This window comes from Tubulanus polymorphus, chromosome 7 (assembly GCF_964204645.1).
Source record: "Tubulanus polymorphus chromosome 7, tnTubPoly1.2, whole genome shotgun sequence".
Lineage (NCBI taxonomy): Eukaryota > Metazoa > Nemertea > Palaeonemertea > Tubulaniformes > Tubulanidae > Tubulanus > Tubulanus polymorphus.
In genome coordinates, this window is record NC_134031.1 from 17,610,083 (window position 1) to 17,634,198 (window position 24,116).

The following is a 24,116-nucleotide window of genomic DNA, read 5'->3' on the forward strand; positions in this document are numbered from 1 at the left end:
GGAGGGAGGGAGGGAAGGGGCGAGGGAGGGTCGGGAGGTTAGATAGGTTGAAATGTTCTGATGTTTTAGTTAGACGGATGGGAATCTAGTGAAGTTGAGAGAACATTAAATCACTGTTCATCACAGGATGAAGTAATGCAGTGATCCGTTCTCTGTATACACAATGTAACATGTATTTGTAACTGAAATCAGTACAGCAGTCAAATTTATAGAAATCCTGTACTGATAGAGAATTTAGAGAGATGTTGCTCTATTGTCGCTGATTATTGTTTCTTTTTCTTTTCAGTAGCAGCAGCAGCAGTAGCAGGAGAAGCAGCAGCAGCAGCAGTGGAAGCGGCAGCAGCAGCAGCAGCAGCAGGTAAAACCCGTTTGTGGAACATCATCAGAATTCGTTTTTAGAACCATTCAATTTTTGCTTATAATTTCAGGAATCAATAACTCTGAAGAGATCACAGCATCTGTAACTTTGACTAGAGTGATCAGAAGAGGTGAGTTCTCTAACATTTACGTCCTGGTCAGAGTTATCAATGTCCTTATAATACATATTTTCAGTGGACAGAGCTATGGCGAATTTGAAGAATTCTGCAGTCAACAGATGAGATTTGCCTTGTCCGCCACAGGCTCTATGGTGAATTTTTTCATCCCTCAAATTGCTCAAATTTCATGATTACCTCAAAATATACTACTCTATACAATATTGCTATATTTCTCGTTCGAATGTTTTGCAGGAAGTGTCGTTGGCGCATCCCTTATCAAACTACTAGTTTAAAGATTAAGGTAATAAAGATAGTAATTTTCAGATTGTAGCATGCAGACACGTACACGCGATGTTTCTGTATTTCAATAATCAATTTTCTCTTTACAGAATCAAATTCCACCCAGCACCAGAATTTACAGCTCAAAACACTCGGTTCAAAGTTCACCAAACATTTTCAAATGATGACCATCAATTTGGATTCCTGTACATTTCAAAACAAATACCGGTAAATATCTCTCCAGATTCTAGTTTCTATACTTGCTGTTTGGCTGTAAATGTATCATTGATAACAGGTTTTTTGCCAGTATCACACAGTGAATGAATTACTTGTCTTCAGTATCTGATGAGCTCAGAAGTCGCCCAGAAGTCGATCAGAAGTCTGAAGAGAACGGTTTGAAAGTTGATCAAAGATCGAGTAATGCCAATGCTTGCTTTCTGAACGCTGTTACGGTAAGTATCAACTCTGTTTATATACTTTTTGGAGATACTTCAGAAACATATAAAGTTTTCCTATTTACATTTAGGTTTCCTCGAGGAAGTACATTTGTATACTAAGAAGAAATCGAATTGTGGTACAATCATCAACTACAACTGCGGAATAGTGAGTCAGTCAATACGTCACCGAAATATAGGTTTTAATGATAGTTTATTTCAGTTTGCAGGCACAAATTTTCTCTTTTCTAGGATGACTAGGATGAACTAAACGAAGTTAGTTTTGGTAACTAATATGCCATCTGACAGGAACAGGATGCAATAACGCCATCTGATATAAAGAGGGAGCAATACACCATATACCCGGAGATTGATGTGCTGCCATTTATTTACAGATATGTCAGATATTTAGCACGATCTTCACTAATGATATCATGGAGAGTCAGCGAACATACGTGGTGAACATTTAATATTTGAACGTATTTTCTCGAACAATTTTAACATTTGAAACTTAGGAGAACTGAGCATGTGCTTACAGGATCTAATGGTCCTCTTGTAGGTTTTAAACCAAATGAATATTGTTTAATTGTGCCGGCCTGCATGGGCATATCTTGTCAATGGCTTAAATGAATTTATCCCATGATTCGTTTCACAAAGCCGTAACTTCATTTTTGCTGGTAGAAGTAGAGTTTGGCCTCAATGATTCAGACGGTATATACACATTTAGATCATTGAACTCAGAATTTTTTTTGCCAAGACTAAGAACACCAATATAAACAAAATAAATGAATAGATAACTAGAACGGCCTTCGCACAAAATAACTAAACCTCATGCAACCTAAGCACCTGCTCTCTCTAGACTTTCTCACCAAACTTGTTCTTCCCTCTATATTTTTCGATGTTCTAGTTATTTATTCACACCTCATGTAATTCTTGAGGTCGTGTCTTAATTTCTATATAGTGGGTATCTTATTTTCATTCCTACTGAACATTGAAATTGAAGATTAATGACGGGCTTTCTGAAATGGATCAAGGGCATGAGATATCTTACGCACTCCATGTAACCGCATTTGTTATCGTTTTGTCTGGGTTTATGTATATGTATGTATAATATTGTAAGGGACGTGATCTTGTATGGACTGTTGGTTTTATTTGAAATAAAGATGAATTTTTTTGTGTTGTTCTAATTGTAATTAAAGACGCTAGCAGTTTCATAGACTCAGTTCGTCTACATAAATCCCATCCCACAGGTTCAGTTTCATAATATCAGTTTCATAATGATTGACTCAGAAAACGAAAGCCTTAAGAAACTGAGCCAGTTTCCTGAGTCCAGTTTCATAAAACAATTATTTGTGAAACTCCTGGGATGAAACACTCTTTTCCCGTTATATGAAACTGCAGGCGTCTCGTTTAATTGAAATCCTCGCATCATGAACTAAATCCTACTCCTTCTCACAGCTCGAACATGCGAGGGGCGTTGCGCAAAGGTTGGTTAGAGTTAATCAATGGATAGTTGACATAGTATTTATCTGTAAGCAACTTGTCCCTGGTATGCGAGGTTTTTTATTGATTCTTACCACATGCGAGGGTTTCAATTAATCTTGCGCCGGCATGCGAGGGTTAATTGATTCTGACCCCGGTATGCAAGGGTTAATTGATTCTGACCCCGGTATGCAAGGGTTAATTGATTCTGACCGCGACCCGGAAGTCAAATTGTTAAGGCCTTTTTTAGTGAACACGATTATGCAGAACTTTTTTATGAGCATGGATTATGTCATAATCCGTCATTTTTGTGAACATTGGTTATCATAATCGATTAGCATACCCAGCATACTCGCTCGGCGAGCAAGTATGCCGATTATCTAATCCAACCGATATGGTGTTCTCGGTAGAAGTCGCTGCTGACTGGGCCATAATTGAATAATTTCTACCTGGCGTTTTTATCAACCAACATACCCGGTTATGCTAATTGACACTAATCGGCTATATAATCTAAATAGCTAATCTATTTCGATTTTGCTGGTTCATAAAAAGGCCTTTGCTCGGCGAGCAAGTATGCCGATTCTCTAATCCAAATGATGGTGTTCACGGTAGTGGCTGCTGAGTGATAATTGGATAATTTCTACCTGGCGTTTTTATCAACCAACATAGCCGGTTATGATAATTGATACTAATCGGCTATATAATCTAAATAGCTAATCTATTCTGATTATGCTGGTTCATAAAAAGGCTTTTAGTTTTAAGGAATTTGAGGCTGCAGCGCGCGGCGTTGGTGAAAGAAGAAAGAAAGAAGGAAACCTTCGGACTTCATCTTTCTCGACATATTAGTGTGGTATTCTGTTTATATCGTCACAGCACCGGCCATAGAACTCAAAGCACGGACGTAGTGTTTCAGCAATTCATAGAACTCCATATCCGAAACAAGAATTTCAATAACCCTAATAATCATGATGATCAATCATCCGTACTGTACGGTGGCGCACCCAAATCCATTGATAACCGCCATGTTGAATTTGTGTTCTGGTACACCAGTACATAACCGTACGACCTTGAAATTTTCTAACCGAAAATGATTGCGCTAATTACCAATCTCGCACATTGTACTTATATGACGTCAACCTGATTTTTCCCCATTTTTGCACTCCAATTTTGGCAATTTATCGGCAGTTTGGTCGAATGGCATTATTCAGTACGACGATTAACAATTGGGGCTGGTTATAATAGGTATGTTCTCTCGATCTATTTTAACTAGTAGACCAAGTGATATGATTTTTTATCACTTCGTCTTCGGGTCTTCAATTCATCAAAAGTTTCCAAAACAAAAACGTTTAATTCACTTAATTCATACTCATTAAGACTACGATTTTCATACTTTTTGACAGGAAGTAAATAAGGGTTGGAAAATGTCGTCGAAAAAACTAGTTTGCATCGTTGGAGCTGGAGCGAGCGGTTTACCGGCTATAAAATCGTGTCTGGAGAACGGACTGGAGCCGGAGTGTTTCGAACGGACTGACGACATCGGCGGCTTGTGGAATTTCCGCGAACAGCAAACCGAAGATGTCGGTTGCGTCATGCGATCGACGGTGATTAACACGAGCAAGGAGATAATGAGCTACAGCGATTTTCCGATTCCGCCAGAATATCCGAACTTTATGCCGCATCGTTACGTTTTACAATATTTCCGTTTATACGCGAACCATTTCGGACTCGGCAAATACATCAAGTTCAACATGGACGTAAAGTTCATCGACAAATGCGAAGATTTTGCCACGACCGGAAAATGGAAGGTGACGATTCTGGATCGAAAAACTGGGAAAGAAACTCTGAGAATTTTTGACGCTGTTATGTTATGTACAGGTCAGGGTCTAGTTGATTAAAGTTGGTTTAGGCAAATCAATAAAGACCTGGACCCAGTTCCACATTCTGTGTTGAGATTTGACTGGAGAGTTAACTAATTGAAAATGAACTAATTTTAACTCAAATTTAACCCTCACTCACAACTGTGGTCCAGGATCCAGTCCCATAGTCATGAGTAAGAGGTTAATTCTGAGTTGAAATTAGTTAATTTGCAGTGAGTTAACTCAGTCAAATCTTAACTCGCAACTGTGGAAATGGGTCCTGGGGACCAGTTGCTGATAAGTTGGTTAGAGTTAACCAGTGGATAGTTGACATAGTGACTATAAAAAGTTCATTGTTACTATGGTACTACATTTCTGCTGGTTATCTTTAACCAACTTTTGAGCATCTTGCCCCTGGTAACAAATTCAGTTACAGAAAAGCTAGATAGGAATTTTGCAATTAATGTATCCAATACTCTCTTTCACAGGTCACCACGCGAAGCCCTACTGGGGTAAATTCCCCGGAGAAGACAAATTCCGAGGTCAACGACTACACAGCCACAGTTATCGCGGTTCACTGACGGAGTTTGAAAATAAGAAAGTCGTTATCATTGGTATTGGAAATTCGGCTTTGGACGCGGCTGTAGATATATCTAGAGTCTCGAAACAGGTAACCGTTGATGTTGACAACATTTTTTGGATAGTTTAGCCCTTCATGCTACTCTAACGTGTTCGTTCCACTGTGGAAATTCAATGCTGCCCCCAGTTGATACTTATCTTGTAGTTGCCTATAGAACAAAGTCATATTACATTGAAATTTAAAATTGACCAATGAGCATTGATAATGAAGCAGCTTGTTCGCGTTGGCAACCTTTCAGAAACTGTGTTATTCCTGTGAGCCAGAGAGTGAATAAGAAGGATCATCACGAGATAACTCGTAGTGGCAATTATTGCAGTATTGTAAGCACAAGAAACAGTAACACCTCCCTAAGTGAACAACACCTCTCTAAAGTGATATCTCCTTGGAAATCTTTTTTCTCGGCAATTTTGTAGATAGCATTTACAATGCAGTTAACACCTCTCCACATTTCGCATTTTTACATTTTCTCGTAAAATATTATTGTAGGTGTATTTGAGTACGAGGCGTGGAGCGTGGATCTTCAATCGAATTCACGACAACGGAATCCCGATCGATATATCGGCGTTACGGCGCGTTGTGGAAACGATTAAATCCCACCTGCCGGCGTCGGTAATCGATTGGCTGTTCGAACGAGAGGTAAATCGGCGATTCGACCACGAGATGTACAGATTGAAACCGAGTCATCGACCGACCGAGCAGCATCCGTCCGTCAACGACGATGTCGCCAATCGCATCATCTGCGGCGCGGTTCAGATCCGACCGAACGTCGAGGAATTCACGGAGACCGGCGTGAAATTCGACGACGGATCGCGGGTCGACGATATCGACGCCGTCATTTACGCAACCGGTTACGCGTTCGGTTTTCCGTATTTAACGAAATCCGTACTCGACGTGAAAGAAAATAAAGTCGACTTGTTTATGAATACGTTTCCACCGGATCTGGAACAGTCGACTTTAGCCGTGATCGGGTGTTTTCAGCCACTCGGATCAGTAATGCCAGGATCGGAATTACAGTGTCGATGGGCCACGCATGTGTTCAAGGTAAGGAAGAGTCTACTTATCCTGAATTACCAGGCAATTTTACGGATACCCTTTACAAATGATAATTCATACCAAAATGGTTTAACACGTTCACGTTCAGTGATGACGATTTCCCGGGGATTCTGTTAGTCGAGGTTGTTTGGTATATTTCAGGGAGAAAAGAAACTACCGAGTAAAACAGAAATGTGGAATGACGTTAACCAGTACCACGAATCAATGTCGAAGAAATACGTGAAGTCGCCTCGTCACACGATACAAGTCGATTGGATACCATTTCTCGACGGTCTCGCCGAACAAATCGGATGTAAACCTGACATCCGTAAGTTTTTCTAAATTCGCTAGAACATTTATTTCAATATTAAATAATCAGGGGCCAGTTGCTTAGAGTTAACCAGTGGATTGTTGACACAGTGACAATTAAAATGTCTTCATTACTATGATATTTATTCACCGGTTATCTTTAACCAACTTTTTGAGCAATTGGCCCCTGAATACCTCATTAGCTTTATTCCTATCATCAAAAATACATCCTCTTTATACGTATTTTGCTGTCATGTATACTTTGTAGGTGGTATGTTGTTCAGTGATCCGAAATTCGCAATGAAGTTATATTTTGGTCCATGTACGCCGTATCAGTATCGACTGCAGGGCCCGCATTCATGGCCGCCAGCTCGACGGACTATCGAAACTGTGTGGGATCGAGTCCTGTACCCATTGAAAACAAGACCGATACCGAAGAGCGACAAACCGTCAAAAAGCTACGTTAAAATACTGCTTCTCTACATTATTCCGCTAATGTTGATCATATATGTTTTACGAATTCTGTTTAAAATCTAATTCGCGGCATGCCTTCCTCTCTTGTTGGGGATTTGATCGAGATGACATTGAAACAACCCGACCAGGGTTTCATATACATTTTTCTTTTCTCAGGATGATTAAAAACTCCGAATAAAAATATTCACGAAATGAATACCGGTAATTGAATTAGTAATAATGCAATATGATTATTTATGCGAGTTGATATATAAATATAGCTAGAATTTACAAAGGTGCTTCCAAATATGACACAAGTATACTATAAGAATTTCTATATTTTTTAATTTTTAATCAATTATAAAATTGTTATGATTCCACTTGCAAAATGGAAAATAAATTATATTCACACAATTTGAAATCGTTGAATTGAATAATTATTTGAAAGACTGGTGATACTACCTGGATAAATACAATCATTTACCGAAAAGGAAAATAATATACAAAACACTTTTTAAGAGGTTATTTTTATGCATAGTAAATTCCTATCAACATTTGTTCCCTCTCCAATATATACTTTTATATTTTTAAGCGTTACATGAGTCTTGTATGTAATACTAGTTGACAGGCTACAATGTTACAAGGTTAATTTTCAGCTTTTAAGAAACCTGTTCCATTGGAAAGACAATCGCTGGTTTTGAACTAGATTCAAACAAGCCAATATGATTAATAAAGCATTTACGATGTGCATAGCAATCAACATTCAATACCTCTGAGGCTGAATTCCAATACGAACTCTCACCAAGAAATGACTAGGATTTCTGAAAAACAAAATACAACACAATTGATACCGATAAGTGTAAAATTGTTGCCGTTTAACAAAAAACCTAACCTAACCTGTACAGTTTTAAGCACTGACGTCCTATTTCTCATTAACTTCTGCCTTGTCGCATTTGATAGTCTTATCTTGTGACGGATCCATGAAATCTTTCCCAGTGAAATCTGTGAAATTGGTGCACTCACGGATTGCCGAATTTGGAACCTGAATGATAGGAATGTGGTTGTTAATTTAATTATTCTTATGAATAAGGCTATCACTGTATATGATACCATTTTGAAATGTCATGTTGACTCGACAAAAATATGTTTTTAGCCAGTTCAGTTTAAAGATAAAATGAACATACATATATGAACTTGCATATGTTAACTTATGAACAGTCAGTTGTTAAATTATAAGTAAATATAATTGATTTAGATTAGAAAGCAGCTTTCTTTGCCAATGCAACAAATAGGTAAAGATTAAGTTATCTAAGTTAAATCTATTTGTAAAGTCAAATATACAGTAGACTCGATGCTATTCCAACTAGGAAAACTGCTCAATTTGGTAGATTAAGATTTTTTGGAAAGTTCAATTAACCGAATTAACCTCTCAATCAACTAGCTTGAACTGGTTTTTAACTCGACCCAAAATTACTCGTAAGGCAGGAGTCTACTGTTTTACAGGATAGTATTAACCACAGACTGATAGAATACCTTGTCAAGTGGAGTATATTGAGGACAGTGGTGCTTTATTACCGGGTCATTAGTCGCTTTATTATAGGCGATTAAGAAAGCCCAACGTCTGAACGAGCTGTTGTTTATATTGCTCGAATGAAGCAAATTTGAATGGAAAAACAACGCATCACCTATAAAGCAAAAACACCAAACGAACATGTACATGTATGAAGCAGTACCCCCAGTAAAGCACAATTGAAAAAGTGGGAGAGAATGAAGTATCCATAACTTTTTGTTCCCTAGCTCATAAACCTTCGCTTTCCCATAAAATGAAAGTATTGTTTGACTGGAACCAATTACCCAATATGTAGTATATTCAGGTTATACGTTAATTCATGAAAGCCATGCGAGAAGCAGAAGCAAGAAGTTAATCCTAGGCTAATTAGGATTAACGTTATGAATTAATGGAAATATGCTAACCCTTTAACCGCAAGGTAGATGGACTTGTTCAAACTTAAAAATTCACAGCTGAATTGAGTTATTGTGGTACTTAAAATCACAGATCTGGACTAAAGTTGAGACCCACAGGGACCCGACGCAAAAAGTTTTTGATATTTTTATCAAAAAATGTATAAAACAAAGAATGTTTTTGCTTGCATATTTCTTTTTACCAAGGATACTGAGGATGGGGTCAAACACCAAAAACTTCTGCATCAGGCCCCTGTCGTTTAGACCCAAGATATCCAAAAGTTCCCAAATGGATTCTGCGATTAAAGGGTTCAGATATTGGACAGATTTACCGATAACTGATTACCTTATGAAGTGGTGCATAAAAAGGATGATGATGTTCGTAAACTGGATCATTGGTTGCTAGGTTATATGCGCACAGAAATGCCCACCTACGACTGGGGCTATCATTTACGTCGCTCTTATGAAGCAGATTAGCGTGGAAAAATAGCGCATCTCCTGAGTATAGATAGAACATCAAAGATTCAAAAATTCAATTTATTCGCTTTATTCGGATCCTAAATAGACAGCCAATCTTTTACTGAATTATGCGTAATCGGGATTACTTAAATGATAAATTTCTATTATATCGAGCAGTGTTCTCCACAACAGGTTTTAGAGGGGTGAGCACTCCTCTCATGGTTTTAGAGGGGTGAGCACTCCTCTCATGGTTTTAGAGGGGTGAGCACTCCTCTCATGGTTTTAGAGGGGTGAGCATTCCTCTCATGGTTTTAGAGGGGTGAGCACTCCTCTCATGGTTTTAGAGGGGTGAGCACTCCTCTCATGGTTTTAGAGGGGTGAGCACTCCTCTCATGGTTTTAGAGGGGTGAGCACTCCTCTCATGGTTTTAGAGGGGTGAGCACTCCTCTCATGGTTTTGGAGGGTTGATCACCCAAGCTCATGTTTCTGCATTCTTTGGTTGATCAAAAGCCTCGCTTCTTCCGCAGCCAGAATGACATACACTAAACAATGAATGCAGCACCTTTAAAATTCCAGCATGTGGAGAACGCTGATTGAGTTGCTATTTGTAATTGACATATACTACCAGGTATGTACATATATGCCTTCAGACACAATGTACAGCAACAATGGCTATCATTGAATGCAACTAAGTGTATAATAAAACCCTAGCAGGATATCTTATTTTCAAAGGTCGTTTTACGATAGAAAGGCCAAAAATAGATATTTATATTTTCAAAAAGTAGTGCCAATATATCAGAAAGTACGAATATATGATTGGGACTTTGAAATTTTAACAGAACCACCAAAAACCCATATAAACCCAATCCAAATAGAGCAGAATTGACTACGTGTAAAATGTGCAAAATTAAAGCAATCCAATTATATCTAGAAATTCAGTGTATTTCAGCTTAAGATTTACTTGGGTTGACTTAAAACCAAATCTTGTATTACCTGGATTCATTTCAACATGACGTAATTTTAAAACTTTCTTGAGCTGATCGACGCGCTCCGTATCGGCACCTGTCTGTCCACCGACCATTATATGTTCGATACGACCACATTTGTGAGACCCATCCAATATCTACGATGAAATAATCGACGTTAATTCGTGTCGTCAAAATACTCGCTGTATATTCGAAAAGATTTTCAACGAACCTGTAAACATCCATTTGAACGATCGCAGCGATCTATAGCGATAAACACGGTTAACATATCCGGAAATAAACAACCGTTTTTGTACCAATAACTAAGAAATATAAAGAAACCCAATCTTATGGAGTATGTAATGCTTACTGATAAAGAAATGCGTAGTTGATAGCATCGATATCCAATTTCTCGAGTTTTCTAAGTTTTTTTCTCTAAGTTTAATTTCTTGAATGAATTCCATGAGGTTGTCCATGATTTTTTTCAAAATTTTTCTGATTCGCTGAGTTTTTCAGTACACCAGTATCTCTTGGATCACTGATATTTTGATTTTAGTACTCTTGAGGTGTATCATGATGTTAAGCTGCTTATAATAGGTTCTCAAGTTTGTAACAATGATAAATCAGCTTTCCGTCGACAGAATTGTCGAATTTCACTTGCTTGAATTTCACTTACCCGTAATCTTGATGCCAGACATGTTTTCCTCCCGTGAATGCTTCTTTCATCATCAGTTTTGTATGATAGTGATAGACCTCGCCCCCTAACAGCTGTAAAACGTAGAAACCGTGAAGTTTAATGACCGAATCTAAATGGATTTAGAATTTCATAATTATCTGTATTTCGAAACTGTATCACTTCCGGTGGATGTAAGAGATTACCGATTCAGCAGTACCAGCAACTTTTTCTGACCGTCCGACCATTCCGGAGATATCCGTTCCAGGATGATTCCACAAACACAGTTTACTATTCCTCCCCTCACCGTCAGCAACCTGTTCGAAAATTCATCACTTCTTTGTAAGTTTAGTTGAAGTGAATTCAAAGAGACTGCATTCGATTCTGCCATTTTATAACAGAAGAATGCTATTATAAAGCATTCTGCTGGGGCCAGTTGCTCAAACGTTGGTTCAAGAAAACGGGCAGATAGATACCATACTAACAATGAACTTTTAATTATCGCTATGTCAACTATCCACTGGTTAACTCTAATCAACTTTTGAGAAACTGGCCTACTGGTACTCACACTGAAACCATGTTTTCTGATACCGTCATCTTTGTTCAGAGCGACTTCAAGTTTATCGAGTTCTTCTTTATCCAAGATATTCCTGAGAATCAATTACCGCTATCATATTCTAAGTGTTAAAAGAAATCTAAAATCGAGAATTTATTTATTGAAACAATCTAAAATATAAGAACACGACGTTTCGATCGCACCCTAGAGATCATCGTCAGGTGTGAGATATTGACTAAAAACAGGGGTATATATACAGATCTCTAGTGTGAGATCGAAACGTCGTGTTCTTATATTTTAGATTGTTTCAATAAATAAATTCTTGATTTTAGATTTCTTTTAATTCTATTATAGGGTATATTATATGGTATATTATCAAGTATGTTATAGGGATTTAAAGGGTTGTATTGGTCTTCAAATATATGGCATTAGTAATTCCATTTTTAATTATCTACATATTCATACTTCTATGTACAGGATTTATATATAAATATATTTGGACGTAAAATAAACTGGTCATCTTTTATATATCATTTGTTAATGATCAATTTTAGTGAATCTTGACGAACCCGACTATAATAATTTTTAATAGTGGGTTTTTGTCTTATCATCTGTTCACCACGTTTGAGTGTGGTTATCGTACCATTCTAAGTGATGTCTGGAATTACGATTTCATGTGATTCAAAAACACATGATATCCACTATCATTAGTACTGTTATCATTATTAGAATTGATCAACTGATTAAGGTTATTTTATTGGCTAGGAAATTAGTAGGTACCGGTAACCTAATGTAGATCCAGCCTAAGGAATGCCAATTTCTTTAATTACCTGATAAGAATATATCCATGCTGACTGAAATCCTGTTTCATCACATCAGTGACAGTAAAAATGTCCTTCGTAAAGAAGTGTTCGCCTGTATCAATGTGAAGGGGTAGTCTATTAAGAATCTATCACAATCATAATGAAACCACTTATTAAATTAGATTTTCAACATAATTAATGAACATTTCAGGTTCTTCTAGATTATTTCGCGAAAACAATTTATTCAAGTGTATATTGCAAAAACAATCTATTCAAGTGTTAAATAATACTATCATCAAACATGATACTAGTTGAACTATGTAACACCATAAGCCTTTTTTTTTCTGATCAAATGTCAAGTGGCATTTTGTCAGTACATGTGCTGTGAATCCAAGAGCAAAACTTATCATGCTCATTACATAGGTTACAGTAGTCTTGATACTATGGAACAGCAATGCTGCCAACAACATTTTATTTTGAGTTTAAAAAGCCGAATTTTCGAGTAAGTAAGTTCACTTAAAAAATCGACTTTTTGAACTGAAAATAAGATTTAACTCCATTCTTTACATTGCAAAAATGTTAGATACGAAAAAAAATATACAGTAAAAAGGTTTCCGTATAAAAATAAATGTACAATACATTGCATTTCCCAGTTGAATGGTATATGTACCTTCCATCTTTTTAAGTTGTACAAATTCTAGACGTCAGCTTTCCGGGTTTTTATCTGTAAAAGTCAAAATACGATCAAGAGTGAGAAATAATAGATTTTTCTAATCATTGTAGCGAATATCGCTATTGTTATTATTGTAGCGAATATCGCTATAATATATTGTAATTTTATATTTAACCTGCGCAAACTGGGACCGGCAAAATTGGTCCGAGATAGGGATAATGATGACTGCAATAATGCTGCGTCGGTGTAAAATGGACTTCCTACATAGAAAAATCGCTTTTGACTGTCCAGACTCAGACTGTGTGGTGTAACTGTAGTGTGGTCGTGGTATCATCCATATATCATATAAAAATAAAAGAATATATTAACCACGTATGTCTCCCTACCTTTTCTAAAGTTCGTTCTTTTAAGTGACCTACAAATAATAAGTTGACATCACGAGGAAACTTATTATCTTGTAACTTCAGTGGCTTCGATCGATGGCCCCTCGATGAAGTTATGGTTCTTGGGAAAATCCCAAGAAATAAATCTTCCGGGTTTAGATGGCAGCACTTGCTAACTGCGGTGGCCCAAATAGGGTAGCTCCGAATATTTGCAAATCGGTGTTGTATAGTTCTATGGTCGTCGGGTCCGTCGTTGCCAACCCGCCCGTGCACGACCCATTGACAAATAAGAAAACATGATCTTCGGATAGGAATTTATTCATAAACGTCAAAATTTTATCTAGATACAACCGTAATCGTTTAAAATGTCCTAACCAACGGCTTCAGTCGTCCTGGGCCCAAGTTCAGTGACCCCCGCCGCCGGGGCGTTGCGGGCCGACGAACGGCTTGAGACAGCTCTCGTTCTAGTCTTTTCAAATCGTTTGTGGCCGACACCAGTCACTTTGAAAGTAAGCACACTGATCCTGCAGCCTCTTGACATTGGTTTACGTAGACACTAGGTCCAGTGAGGCCAGTCGCCGGGGAGTTTCCCGGTCCGGTGCCAGCCGTTGAGGTCACGCATCATAGCGCGAAAGAAGGAATGTGACGGTCCCTATCACCGCAATTGAAAACCAAAACTTGTTTAAACTATAGCTATTCGCGCTAGTGTTGCACAAATCGGATTTACAGCATTTCAGAGTGAATCTTTGGTCGTTGTTCATAATCAATTCGCGATTGTTTTGGCACTCGTATGCACAAGCCTTCACGATCGATTTTGTATTGTACATAGTCCCTGTCAGCGTCTAGAAAATTGTAAAATATTCTTTTATTATGAGCTAGCTTGGAGCTTGGAGTACGGTTATCATTTGTCAAATGATGACTCCAAGATGTAAAACGGACCATATTGTAGACAGAAATCGTCGGCCGTTAGTATATTTAGGAGGGTGGAAGAAGATTCATTGGATATCTATTTACCGTGCAATAATTTCCAAACGTACAGTACCCCCCGAGAATAGCGGCGCACCCATGGCCACAAGTCTGTTGATAACATCTGATTCCGTTCACATCTGAAAAATAATTCATCCATTTTTAAGAGACAATCTGACGAATACTGAAATGTTTAGATGGAAGAAGCCAGAAAATTATGTCAATGTCGTTGGACCTGGAATAATGAATGGGGACTGGAAGGTTTATTCTTTGTTTATTTGTTTGTTTTATCTTGCTTTTACGTGGGATGGAAGGGTGCGACTTACTCCGGGCCTACAATATGAAATATCAGAAAACCCTTATCAGCTTTGATCGAAGCCTCCGTAATCTCCCCTCCATGAAGTAGGTCAATGTCTTAGTACCGTGCGTAACAGGCCAAATTATCTAGTTAATAAATTTTAATTAAAATTGTAATAAATTTGCATCTATTTAAATCCAAAATATTTATGACAAAAGAAATGAATACATTTAGGGCGTAATCCTATGAATTCATTAACGCTGAAAAAAATGTCTGAGCAATAGGGCCTACAAATCACGTCGAAAATATCAACCGTTTTCAAGCCCCTATACATAATCACACTAGCGATATCGGCATTGTTACTATTCAAAGAATTATTGGTCACAATAAAAACAAAACCTGTTTGACTGGAAAAACGCCTTTAGAAAGATTAAACAGCAGTGAGAAAAAAACACAGGTATTTCTTTATTTGTGTCAGGTTCCAGGACGTGCTATGTCAAATCCCTCATAGTTTCAAATTGAGTTTCAGGAAAATAAATGCTGTTGAAAACGAGATAAGATATAAAATCAAACATATTAGATTTTGCAATCAGTATCCTGATAAATCTCCCGTGAAAAATTAGTGCTGAATCGGCCTTACCTTTGACGCGGGTGCTGAATATTAAAACAAGCGCATATGTTAATACCGCAAGACGTATGATTTCCTTTCCGAAAAAATGCATCTGGAGTTCGCTGAATTTTTTTCTGGATTCACTTTGTACAAGGGTAGTACGCAAGTCGTTTGTGTGCTCTCGGTTGCGAAAAAAAACGCGTTTACCGTTCAGCCAGTCAACCAGGCGTGACGGTACGAACATCGAGCTCGGTCAGATAATGCGGGTGGCTCCAATTATTTCCTACTGTCTCAAGGTCGTCGCTCTCGGGCTGTTGCGATGTTGCAATAATATCTAAAATATTCCGGTTTTCTCGATCGTTCCAGACCACTATCGTTGGCTGCACGGTGAATCGTATTTCCCTCGGTCAAGTCATAATCTTATCCAGGTAAAGTTTACTTAAGTCAGAGCCATGTTTTGTAACTTAGTAAGATTTTCAAGAACTGAGAGGTGACGATGGCCTGGGCCTGCACGCTGGATGATTCCTGTTGCAGTTTAATAATATGATAATATGGAAAGTGAAACTGATTTTTGTCATTTCGTATTCCAGTTTCCTCTCACTCATCCATCCTCGCTTGCCAGGGCTAGTTTGCCTCCAACCGAAACTCATGGCATCACGTCAACACAAATTCTGGCCACAGACCCTCGGCCTCATGTTCATTCAAATTCAACAACATCCTTATTCAGCATAAACAAGTGCACTGTTTGCGACTGTGCGACTGACAGACATTTTGTACATATATACATGTTACAACAAAGTGTGAAATATTATAATATGATAGACTATGTATGGTTTAAAATAAGTAACGAGACAAGTAGTACTGTATAGGTTAACTATTTATTTGACGCACGAGCTTTCGCTACTAATGTGTAGAAGCTTCATCAGGTGATTGAGTCAATGGTTTGAGTATGGATGGTTTGAAAATTTAACAAAAATACCATTCAGATATTGGTCTATCGACACGAAGCGAGAATGTCCCATTCTGTCCTAGCTGGAGACCTCCCCTACCCATATGAACTGCAAACCATCATTATTATATCTATGTTTTTGCAGGGGAAGGTTAGATGATTGATGAATGCTTCTGGGAATTAGAAGCGTGCGCTAACCACACAGCTCTCAGAGTTCTCATCAGCTGGTCATGATGGCGTCCACCATACAGGAATATGACGGTAAGCTGAATAAAAATTTCTTTCACATTGAATTTTGAATTTCTTCGTTACTACAGTAGACTCTACTTAAGTTTCGGATCACCTGTGGCCAATAGATTCCGATGTATACAGTTTACAGGGCACTTAGACCATGGATGGCCGGGTCAATATCATGATGAATTGGGGAAAGGAGATTGGTACCGGTAATATATCGTCCATGGCACGTAATAATCTGAAGCAATCATTAAAATTTTTGATATCAAAACAAAAAATCTAGTACCCTCGGAAAACTGCCAAAATCAGAGTCCTGAGAGAAATCCTGAGAGTAGTTATAGAGATTATGTGCTAGATTATTGCGCATCTTGAATTAACATCGACATATCGGTGCAATCAGCCGGTTTTACAGTCCAGTGTCAGGAGAATCAATCATAAATGTTTCATGTATTTTCAGAAAGCGATCTTGTTTGGGACAGGGATACAGATAATGACGTTTTCGATGTAGCTGCTGATAACAATGCAGCTGCTGTAGCTACATGCATTCCTTCATCTTCAGGCTCCAGTCATCTGATGATGCTGTCACTGCTCGAATACATCTGCTCCCTTCATATACCCGACCAAAGTCAGAGCCAAAAACTGTTCAAAGGTACCGAGATTACTATAAATGATTTTGGGCTGGTTTACCGCTTCGCTCAGTCCTGGAGGTGGTTGTATACGCAGTGCTCTACAATGCGCTACAGTTTCTTAGCAATATCATCTTTCAAAAAAGTACATTCGAACTCAAATTTTCTGTTGCAGTGTTGTGCGACGAACTATCAAGATTCGACAATATGGCTCCGATAGTTTGTTTAGATGAAATGAGGAGCATTCGAACGAAGTATCTCACTGTGTTTTCAAGTTTAATGCACAAAGCAGTCAATAATTTCCACAAGGTTAGTAGTAATAGTCATATTGTAATTTTCAACTGGACTCTGATATTAAGGCAGCCAGCCGTCTTTCAACAAGTGAGTTTTATTTGATTTACGGGTGTGGAGAATTCTGATAGCGCTACTTTCATATTTAGGATGACCGGCATCTGAATGAAACCAGAGTCAATACATTCTATGCACCGAGGTAAATGAACTGATGATTCGATGTTCTATAGTTATATGTTCAATAGTCAGAAATTATTTTCATTGTTTGGTTTTTGTATTTCTCTATTGAATTCATAGTCCGTCCGCTCTTCAACAGTTGAGTCTACGAAATCGTCGCGATAGTCTGTCAATGAATTCTTCGAGATATTTCAATGACTTCGTGGAATTATTAAGACTCGGAAAGGGCGCATTTGGATTCGTTTTCAAAGTGAGTTTCGGACCGTTTCCAAAAGTAAATCTGTCCAGACTTTCACAAATAGTTTTTACTTCGTTGTAATATTTGAATCTTACAGGTAAAAAGTCGCTTGGACGGACAGTTATACGCCGTCAAGAAGATTCAGCTGTATCAGTCTCGGCTAGATGATTGGATGGGAGTGATTCAGGAAAGCAAAATACTCGCCGGTTTGAAACATCGAAATATTGTTGGCTACCACACTGCCTGGCTAGAGTTTGAAAACAAGTCAGACACGTTAGGAGATGGTGAGTATCATGGGTGAGTTAAATAGATAGAGTGACACAACGGGAAATTCTAAATAGTTTCTTTAAGTGATTATGATAATTCTGGCTAGGTGGAGGATAAGTCTTGAGGGATACAACTTTCAGGCCCAGTCAATGAAACTGGAACTAAAATTGTGCTTAAAATCCTATTTTCAGGTACAAGTTCAGCATATCCACTGCCTTCTTCTAGTGTCACATCATCTGTTATTCAATGGTAAGACTTAATTTCTAACCATTAAATTATAATTTTTGTGGCAATTTATACTGCCAGTAGATATATGATTGCGAATATCTTTTTGTATTCCAGTGAAGATGGCAATGCCAGCGATAGTTCAAATGGTATTTATTTCAGCGATTCTGCGTCTCAGATAAAAACGGTCAACAACAGTAAAGATATCAATCGCTATCAAAAACAATATAAAACATCTCTTTCCAATGAAAAATACACGGAGAATCAAATCGACAATGACGGTTTCGAAAATAAGTTTGAAAATCGCGAACAATGCTCCGAATCGAGAATGGATATCGAATTTCATGAAATTCGTCAGACGTCGGTTGCCGTCGCCGATATTAACGAAACTAGATTACGTCAAAATGTATCGAGATTAAATTTGAGTCGTGCTGAGCTTTTGAAGAAATCTCAATGCGCTACGACTGCTGATTGTAACGGTGTTATTATCAGTTCCGAGATTACGGAATCACGAGAATGCGTCGTAGAAGTTCAGTCCAATGGTGATCAGCGATCACTCGCCGACCGATGCTTGGCTGCTATAGTTACTAGTCATCCAAATCGACATAATTTGTCCGAACGGAATCCTAACATCGAAACAATCGCTTATGATCGTGATGGTAACGACGAATTGCTGTATGGTCTGAAAAATAGATCTCAAATCGCTGAAATTAATGTCATCGAAAACGTAGAGAATCGTTTATTAGTGGAACACGGGCGCTTTCAATCGAACGTCGTTATCGATTACGAGCCTAAATGTCACGTCGACGTTCACAACAATGTGCCGCATTGCGCGCACGACAAGGAACAAGTCCTGGAAACGAAACCGCGGCCACGTTGGCGATCGGGACCGAAACGAAGCCACAGTCACGATCCGTCGTTAGATCAGTCGTCGATCGAACGCGAAGAAAACGAGAAACTACAACTTGTTTCCGTTCAAAACAGCTCCAGTTTTTTGCTGAAGGTGAATTTCTGAATGCTACTTGACAATGGCTTAGAAGCTGCTATGAGAAATGTATGTATGGTATCACATTTAACTTATTATTTGTTGCAGGGGCAGTTAAATTTATACATACAGATGGAATTATGTGATCTGACTTTAAGTGATTGGATTTTGGAACGGAATCAGGATGTAGCTTCGTCAAGCAGTAAGTTTCCTTGCTTCTTCCTGTGTTTCTTTGCTTCATGTTTTATTCAAGTAGAACTATATACTTCTTTATTGTTCTGTGCTTAGAAGATGTTTTTGATTGCATCAAAGAGAAAATGGTGAATGGATTGTTTGTGCAGGTTTTATCCGGGTTGCAGTTTATTCACTCGAAAGGATTTATTCACAGGGATATCAAGGTATGTTCTGGGCACAGTTTTGATTATTGGCCTCAACTTGTAAGCTAAGGTTTAGCTGATAGATGATAAAAGCTGATACCTTGATAAAGAGTGGAGTATAAGATTCATGTTTGTCAAATTGAATATTTGAACTGCAAAATCCTCTATTTATGCCTCGTCTAATAAGAAAGTTTCTTGTTATTTCTTTTAAAGCCACGCAATATTTTCTTGAATATAAATCCGGGGAAAATTCCGACGGTGAAAATCGGTGATTTCGGCTTGGCAACGATGCGTGGAATGTTGGAGTCGATGAACTGTTCAACTGTGACCGCTGTACACACCGGGGGTGTCGGTACAGAGCCATACGCTTCGCCGGAGCAGATACATGGAAAACCGTATGATAAGAAGGTTAGGAGAACCTGTAGAGTACGATTGATAGAACACTGTATTCGTGTTGTGACGATAATGTATAGTGAATCCCACAATAAGGAAAACCAGTCGGAAAATGTTGCTGTAGCTAGTAATCAATTTTACGTTTTGACTATATTCTAATAATCATCTTCAGGAATACTGATATTGCTGGTATTCCTGAAGATGACTATTTGTCTACAGTCGAAACATTGAATAAACTACCGGTACTAGCTCCAGTAACATTAACAGACTATTTTTCGTTATTATTGTGGAATTCTATTTACATAGCCTGAAGAGTAACTGTTCTATCCAAATAACCGTTCTAATTTCCTTTCATTCAAATGATCTTTGATGTTTTAGAGTTTTAATGTTCATTGCGTTACAGACCGATATCTATAGTTTGGGAGTGATTCTGTTCGAGTTGTATCACCCGTTCAGTACATACATGGAAAGAGCCGATCTATTGAAAAAACTTCCGAAAGTCACTCAGATATTCAGGGAGCAGTGGTCGGGTATCGCACTGATGGTCGAACACCTTATGGCTGTAAAACCAGCAGATCGACCATCCATTGAACAGATGCAAAACAGCAATGTATTTACGAACAAGAAGACAAAGGTATTGAGTATAAGTTAATCGTTTGTGTAAAACGCATTTTGTAAGACTTGCAATACATCCATATTCTGTGTGAATATTCCCAGAAACTCTACGTTAATCGCTTTTTCTGCTCGATACTTTTAGAAAAGTCCGGCGAAACCTCGAGATATCGCGAAGGAGAACAAATCGCGAGTCGACCAATTATTGGACGAAAACAAGAAGCTCAAGTTGCAGCTTATACAGAAAGATCGAATGATAGAAATGCTGCAAAAGAGTCTGGCAGCTAAAAATACATCATCACGATGAGAACGAATTTGATATTAATATTTGATATTGATATCATATTGATATTAATTTATTATTAGTTAATGTATCGGTAGTTCATAGTTTTTGCACGCGAGATGTGTGGTCATGTTTGATGTACATGCTCATGTACACGTCATAATATATGAACGTGGTCTTCCAATGCATTTTACATTCAATCATGAAATTGATTAACGGTATCTGAAAAGAAACTTTCATTCCCCGTAACCTGTGAAAATGTATTTTTCCTGTAGGTTTATATGTTTATAAATGTGTTTGAATGGCATTTTATGTATGTGTCCGAATTTGAGAATGTGAAAAACTGCCAAAGTTCGTTGTGAGTATGTGTGTGAATTGATATGCAATATTGACATGTTTAAACGATATACTTTTGTTATTTCATTGACAAATAAAAAGATAACGGTAATTTGGTTAACTACTGTGTTTATGGCGTTGGTTCATATTCGTTTCATCATAACTATATCGCAAGAGCTATCGAAGCTCTCTCTTTGATTTCGTGAAGGAATGTACAGATTTTAAGCCGTCACATGTTCATTGTTTGCAGCATTATAAATGTATACATATTGGCAACAGAACGTTTTTATGGTGTTTCTAGTAATGAACGAACAAGTGTATCTGACATCCCAAATATAAAACAAATCGTTACGGCAATCTAAGTATGAAAAACAAGGTGTATAGCGAAACACTAGTGAAAATGAGAGAAGAGAGGTCGCATAGCCTTGGAACTCAGGAGAATTGATATCGGATGAAAATGATTTCTTTGGTATCAGCTTTTCGGGCTTTCTTATTTTTTGTGTTCATGACCTATGCAGGTGAGTATATAAGTACAGTGCCCGGTTTTATAGACTGGTATTAGCTTTTTACCCAGGGGTTAACTCAATTGAAGATGAATGAAGTTGAGTTAGGCCCCGGTTTAAAGTTAATACTAGTTTATAAAACCGGATCCTGGGCCCAGTTTCACAAAAAAAGTTTTACTCAAATTTTTGGTTCAATTGGTTACTTCATGCAGGCTCCTAATTCATGTTGTCAATGAGGACAACAATTCAAACTTAACCGTTTTTGTCTTCGGTGAATAGAATATTTTTATTCATGATTCATGTCTTATATTTAGTTGCTATCGATTTGACGATGACGGTCGAGCCGAAAGCGATCGTCACATATCAACTGACGTCAAATGGTGCTCTGATATCGGTCCCGGAGAACACGTCGCTGGCCCTTACGTTTGACGCATCTGCTGGACTCGCAGCAGACGACAAAATCGTTAGATATACATTCAGTCGAAATACCGATCAGAATTTTACGTGGGTTCGTCCGTTAGGCGATATCATCGGGGAAAAAAGGACTGGAAATAAGCTTCTAGTGACGTTTCCCAACATTGAGCGAACCTCGTCTGGTAATTTCTCATGCGAGGCAACGTCTAAAGAGGAAGGCGTGGCAGCACTCAATTTCACTATTTTGGTTTCCTGTAAGTTTCTGCTAGCTCCGCACGGAGATCAAGTTGGATGAATTTTTTTTCATGTAGCTCCTACAATAATTCTCCAGAATAATTTTTCCCGTTCTCCAACGTAAATCGATGACCGTGAAATCAATGATAAATTTCTCAAAATCTGTTTTGTATCCATTTGGTATCGATTTCATTGTGTTTCATTTCTTTTTCACTGATGCCAGATTTACCGGACGACTTGAAATTGTCGATCCAACCGTCAGATACTGTTTTAGTCGGCTCATCGCTAGAGGCTAAATGTTCTGCGATCAGCTACCCGCAACCGGTAAATATGGCCTGGTATGATCGGTTGGCAACGGCTCCCACCTCACCAGACACGGACTCGTGGGTTAAAATGGATTCAACCAGAACGAACGTTCTCGGTATACCTAGCAATTTTCATCGGGTACAAGGAATGAGGAGCACTACCTTGATGATGATAACCGTTGATGAAAAATCGAATGGTACCAAATTCAAATGCGAAGCTGAATTTCCGGGAAGAGCTTTTAAGAAGGAGTTTTCACTGAAAGTTCTGGGTAGGTCTACCTCAAACAAACGAAAACCATGAGCAAAATTGTTCAATAAGTCTTTTTAATAATAAAACTCGTATACAGTATAAGTCCTTTATTATAATGCCACTGCTGGGAGCAATGAAAAACATATGAGGTTATAACTAATTTGGCGTTGTAAGGATTGGTATTTTCATTGCATTTGGGTAAGATCTAGCAGATCTGTTCTCTGATAAAAATGTTGGCGTTAAATGAGCAGTGGCGTTAAAAGGATGAGGGCGTTTACAGCGGACTTTGACTGTAGTTCCAATGAAGAATTGGCATATATATATATATTATCTCGCAGATCATGGAGATTTCTTAGAACACTTGGAGAACCGCGTCAGTTTAGCTCAAACGGATGACGGTGAGGTTGTCATATCAGCACCGCATTTCCTCGGATACAAACTCGAATTGAGACACTGTGTTGTTAGTTCCGGTGAATGTTCCACGTGCCAAGAAGGTTCCGAGTCCCAGGAGGTTATCGGGCTGAATTGCACGTTCCATACCAACCCGAAACAACTCAATACCTTTCAGCTATTCGTCGAAGATGTCGATCTAGGAAAATTAATCTTCATAAAAAAGCTCACTCCGGATAAAGGTGAGGAGGACATTGGTCGGATTACAACCAGTCACAGTAGAGAATGATGCCCTGTGCAAAATATTACTTAAAGATTTACCATATATGATTGAATCGTAGGGAGACAAACAATTGGGCTCTTAAAATAGGGATTGACCCTGTTACCCATTTGATTGGTAGATTGTATTTGATTTATTTTGATTTGATTTGGTTTCGTCCCTTAAAAACCGCCGGGAACGAAACAGGGGGTTTGATTTTGAAATCGGGAATCGAAGTACATAAAATGTGTGTGTGTGTGATCGGCATTTGAAACTTAAAACACTTATCTTTTTAAAGGTGGATTAAGTGGTTCGGCTATCACTGCCACTGTGGTCGGTTCGTTGGTTGCCGTTGGTCTTTTCGGCACATTGGTTTTCCTGATTATGCGCGATAGTGAGTATAGATTTCGAACTGTCTTTTCGAACAAGTAAAATCACAGTTTTCATTAATTGCTGTCC

General features: G+C 38.2%; 4 protein-coding genes and 1 long non-coding RNA gene across 8 annotated transcripts; 3 read left to right on the forward strand and 2 right to left on the reverse strand.

Annotated features, from left to right (window-relative positions):
- The first annotated feature begins 432 nt into the window (after positions 1–432).
- On the forward strand, positions 433–1,355 carry LOC141909026 (uncharacterized). The gene is made up of 6 exons (XR_012619663.1): positions 433–488; positions 553–628; positions 729–777; positions 866–983; positions 1,095–1,207; positions 1,282–1,355. It is a non-coding gene; the product is annotated as an uncharacterized LOC141909026 (long non-coding RNA).
- Positions 1,356–3,760: 2,405 nt separating this feature from the next.
- On the forward strand, positions 3,761–7,363 carry LOC141908011 (flavin-containing monooxygenase 5-like). Its single transcript, XM_074797774.1, has 6 exons — positions 3,761–3,913; positions 4,072–4,546; positions 5,016–5,197; positions 5,654–6,208; positions 6,362–6,527; positions 6,777–7,363. The coding sequence occupies exons 2-6, from the start codon at positions 4,093–4,095 to the stop codon at positions 7,043–7,045; spliced, it is 1,626 nt and encodes a 541-aa protein (XP_074653875.1). The 5' UTR covers positions 3,761–3,913; positions 4,072–4,092; the 3' UTR covers positions 7,046–7,363.
- Positions 7,227–13,583, reverse strand: LOC141908012 (L-proline trans-4-hydroxylase-like). 4 transcript variants are annotated; one of them, XM_074797776.1, is made up of 11 exons: positions 13,439–13,583; positions 13,050–13,103; positions 12,407–12,491; positions 11,589–11,670; positions 11,227–11,337; positions 11,024–11,115; positions 10,580–10,670; positions 10,376–10,505; positions 9,270–9,421; positions 7,859–8,003; positions 7,227–7,782 (listed from the first exon to the last, which is right to left on the reverse strand). In XM_074797776.1, the coding sequence occupies exons 2-10, from the start codon at positions 13,054–13,056 to the stop codon at positions 7,884–7,886; spliced, it is 870 nt and encodes a 289-aa protein (XP_074653877.1). In that variant the 5' UTR covers positions 13,057–13,103; positions 13,439–13,583; the 3' UTR covers positions 7,227–7,782; positions 7,859–7,883. The 4 variants fall into 4 exon arrangements, 3 of the variants coding, with proteins under 3 accessions (XP_074653877.1, XP_074653878.1, XP_074653876.1); XM_074797777.1 differs by lacking the exons at positions 9,270–9,421; positions 13,439–13,583 and adding exons at positions 8,495–8,646; positions 13,228–13,349; XM_074797775.1 differs by lacking the exon at positions 9,270–9,421 and adding an exon at positions 8,495–8,646 and having other exon boundaries at positions 7,228–7,782; positions 13,439–13,582.
- A 198-nt stretch (positions 13,584–13,781) lies between these two features.
- LOC141909058 (uncharacterized) lies at positions 13,782–15,521 on the reverse strand. The gene is made up of 3 exons (XM_074799394.1): positions 15,340–15,521; positions 14,450–14,541; positions 13,782–14,277 (listed from the first exon to the last, which is right to left on the reverse strand). The coding sequence occupies exons 1-3, from the start codon at positions 15,419–15,421 to the stop codon at positions 14,050–14,052; spliced, it is 402 nt and encodes a 133-aa protein (XP_074655495.1). The 5' UTR covers positions 15,422–15,521; the 3' UTR covers positions 13,782–14,049.
- A 101-nt stretch (positions 15,522–15,622) lies between these two features.
- LOC141908308 (eukaryotic translation initiation factor 2-alpha kinase 1-like) lies at positions 15,623–21,391 on the forward strand. Its single transcript, XM_074798298.1, has 14 exons — positions 15,623–15,737; positions 16,404–16,519; positions 16,950–17,141; positions 17,294–17,427; positions 17,559–17,608; positions 17,707–17,836; positions 17,922–18,108; positions 18,283–18,340; positions 18,434–19,319; positions 19,410–19,503; positions 19,590–19,699; positions 19,892–20,086; positions 20,475–20,705; positions 20,829–21,391. Exons 2-14 carry the CDS (start codon positions 16,489–16,491, stop codon positions 20,988–20,990), a joined length of 2,460 nt encoding a protein of 819 aa, XP_074654399.1. The 5' UTR covers positions 15,623–15,737; positions 16,404–16,488; the 3' UTR covers positions 20,991–21,391.
- The last annotated feature ends 2,725 nt before the right edge of the window (positions 21,392–24,116 follow it).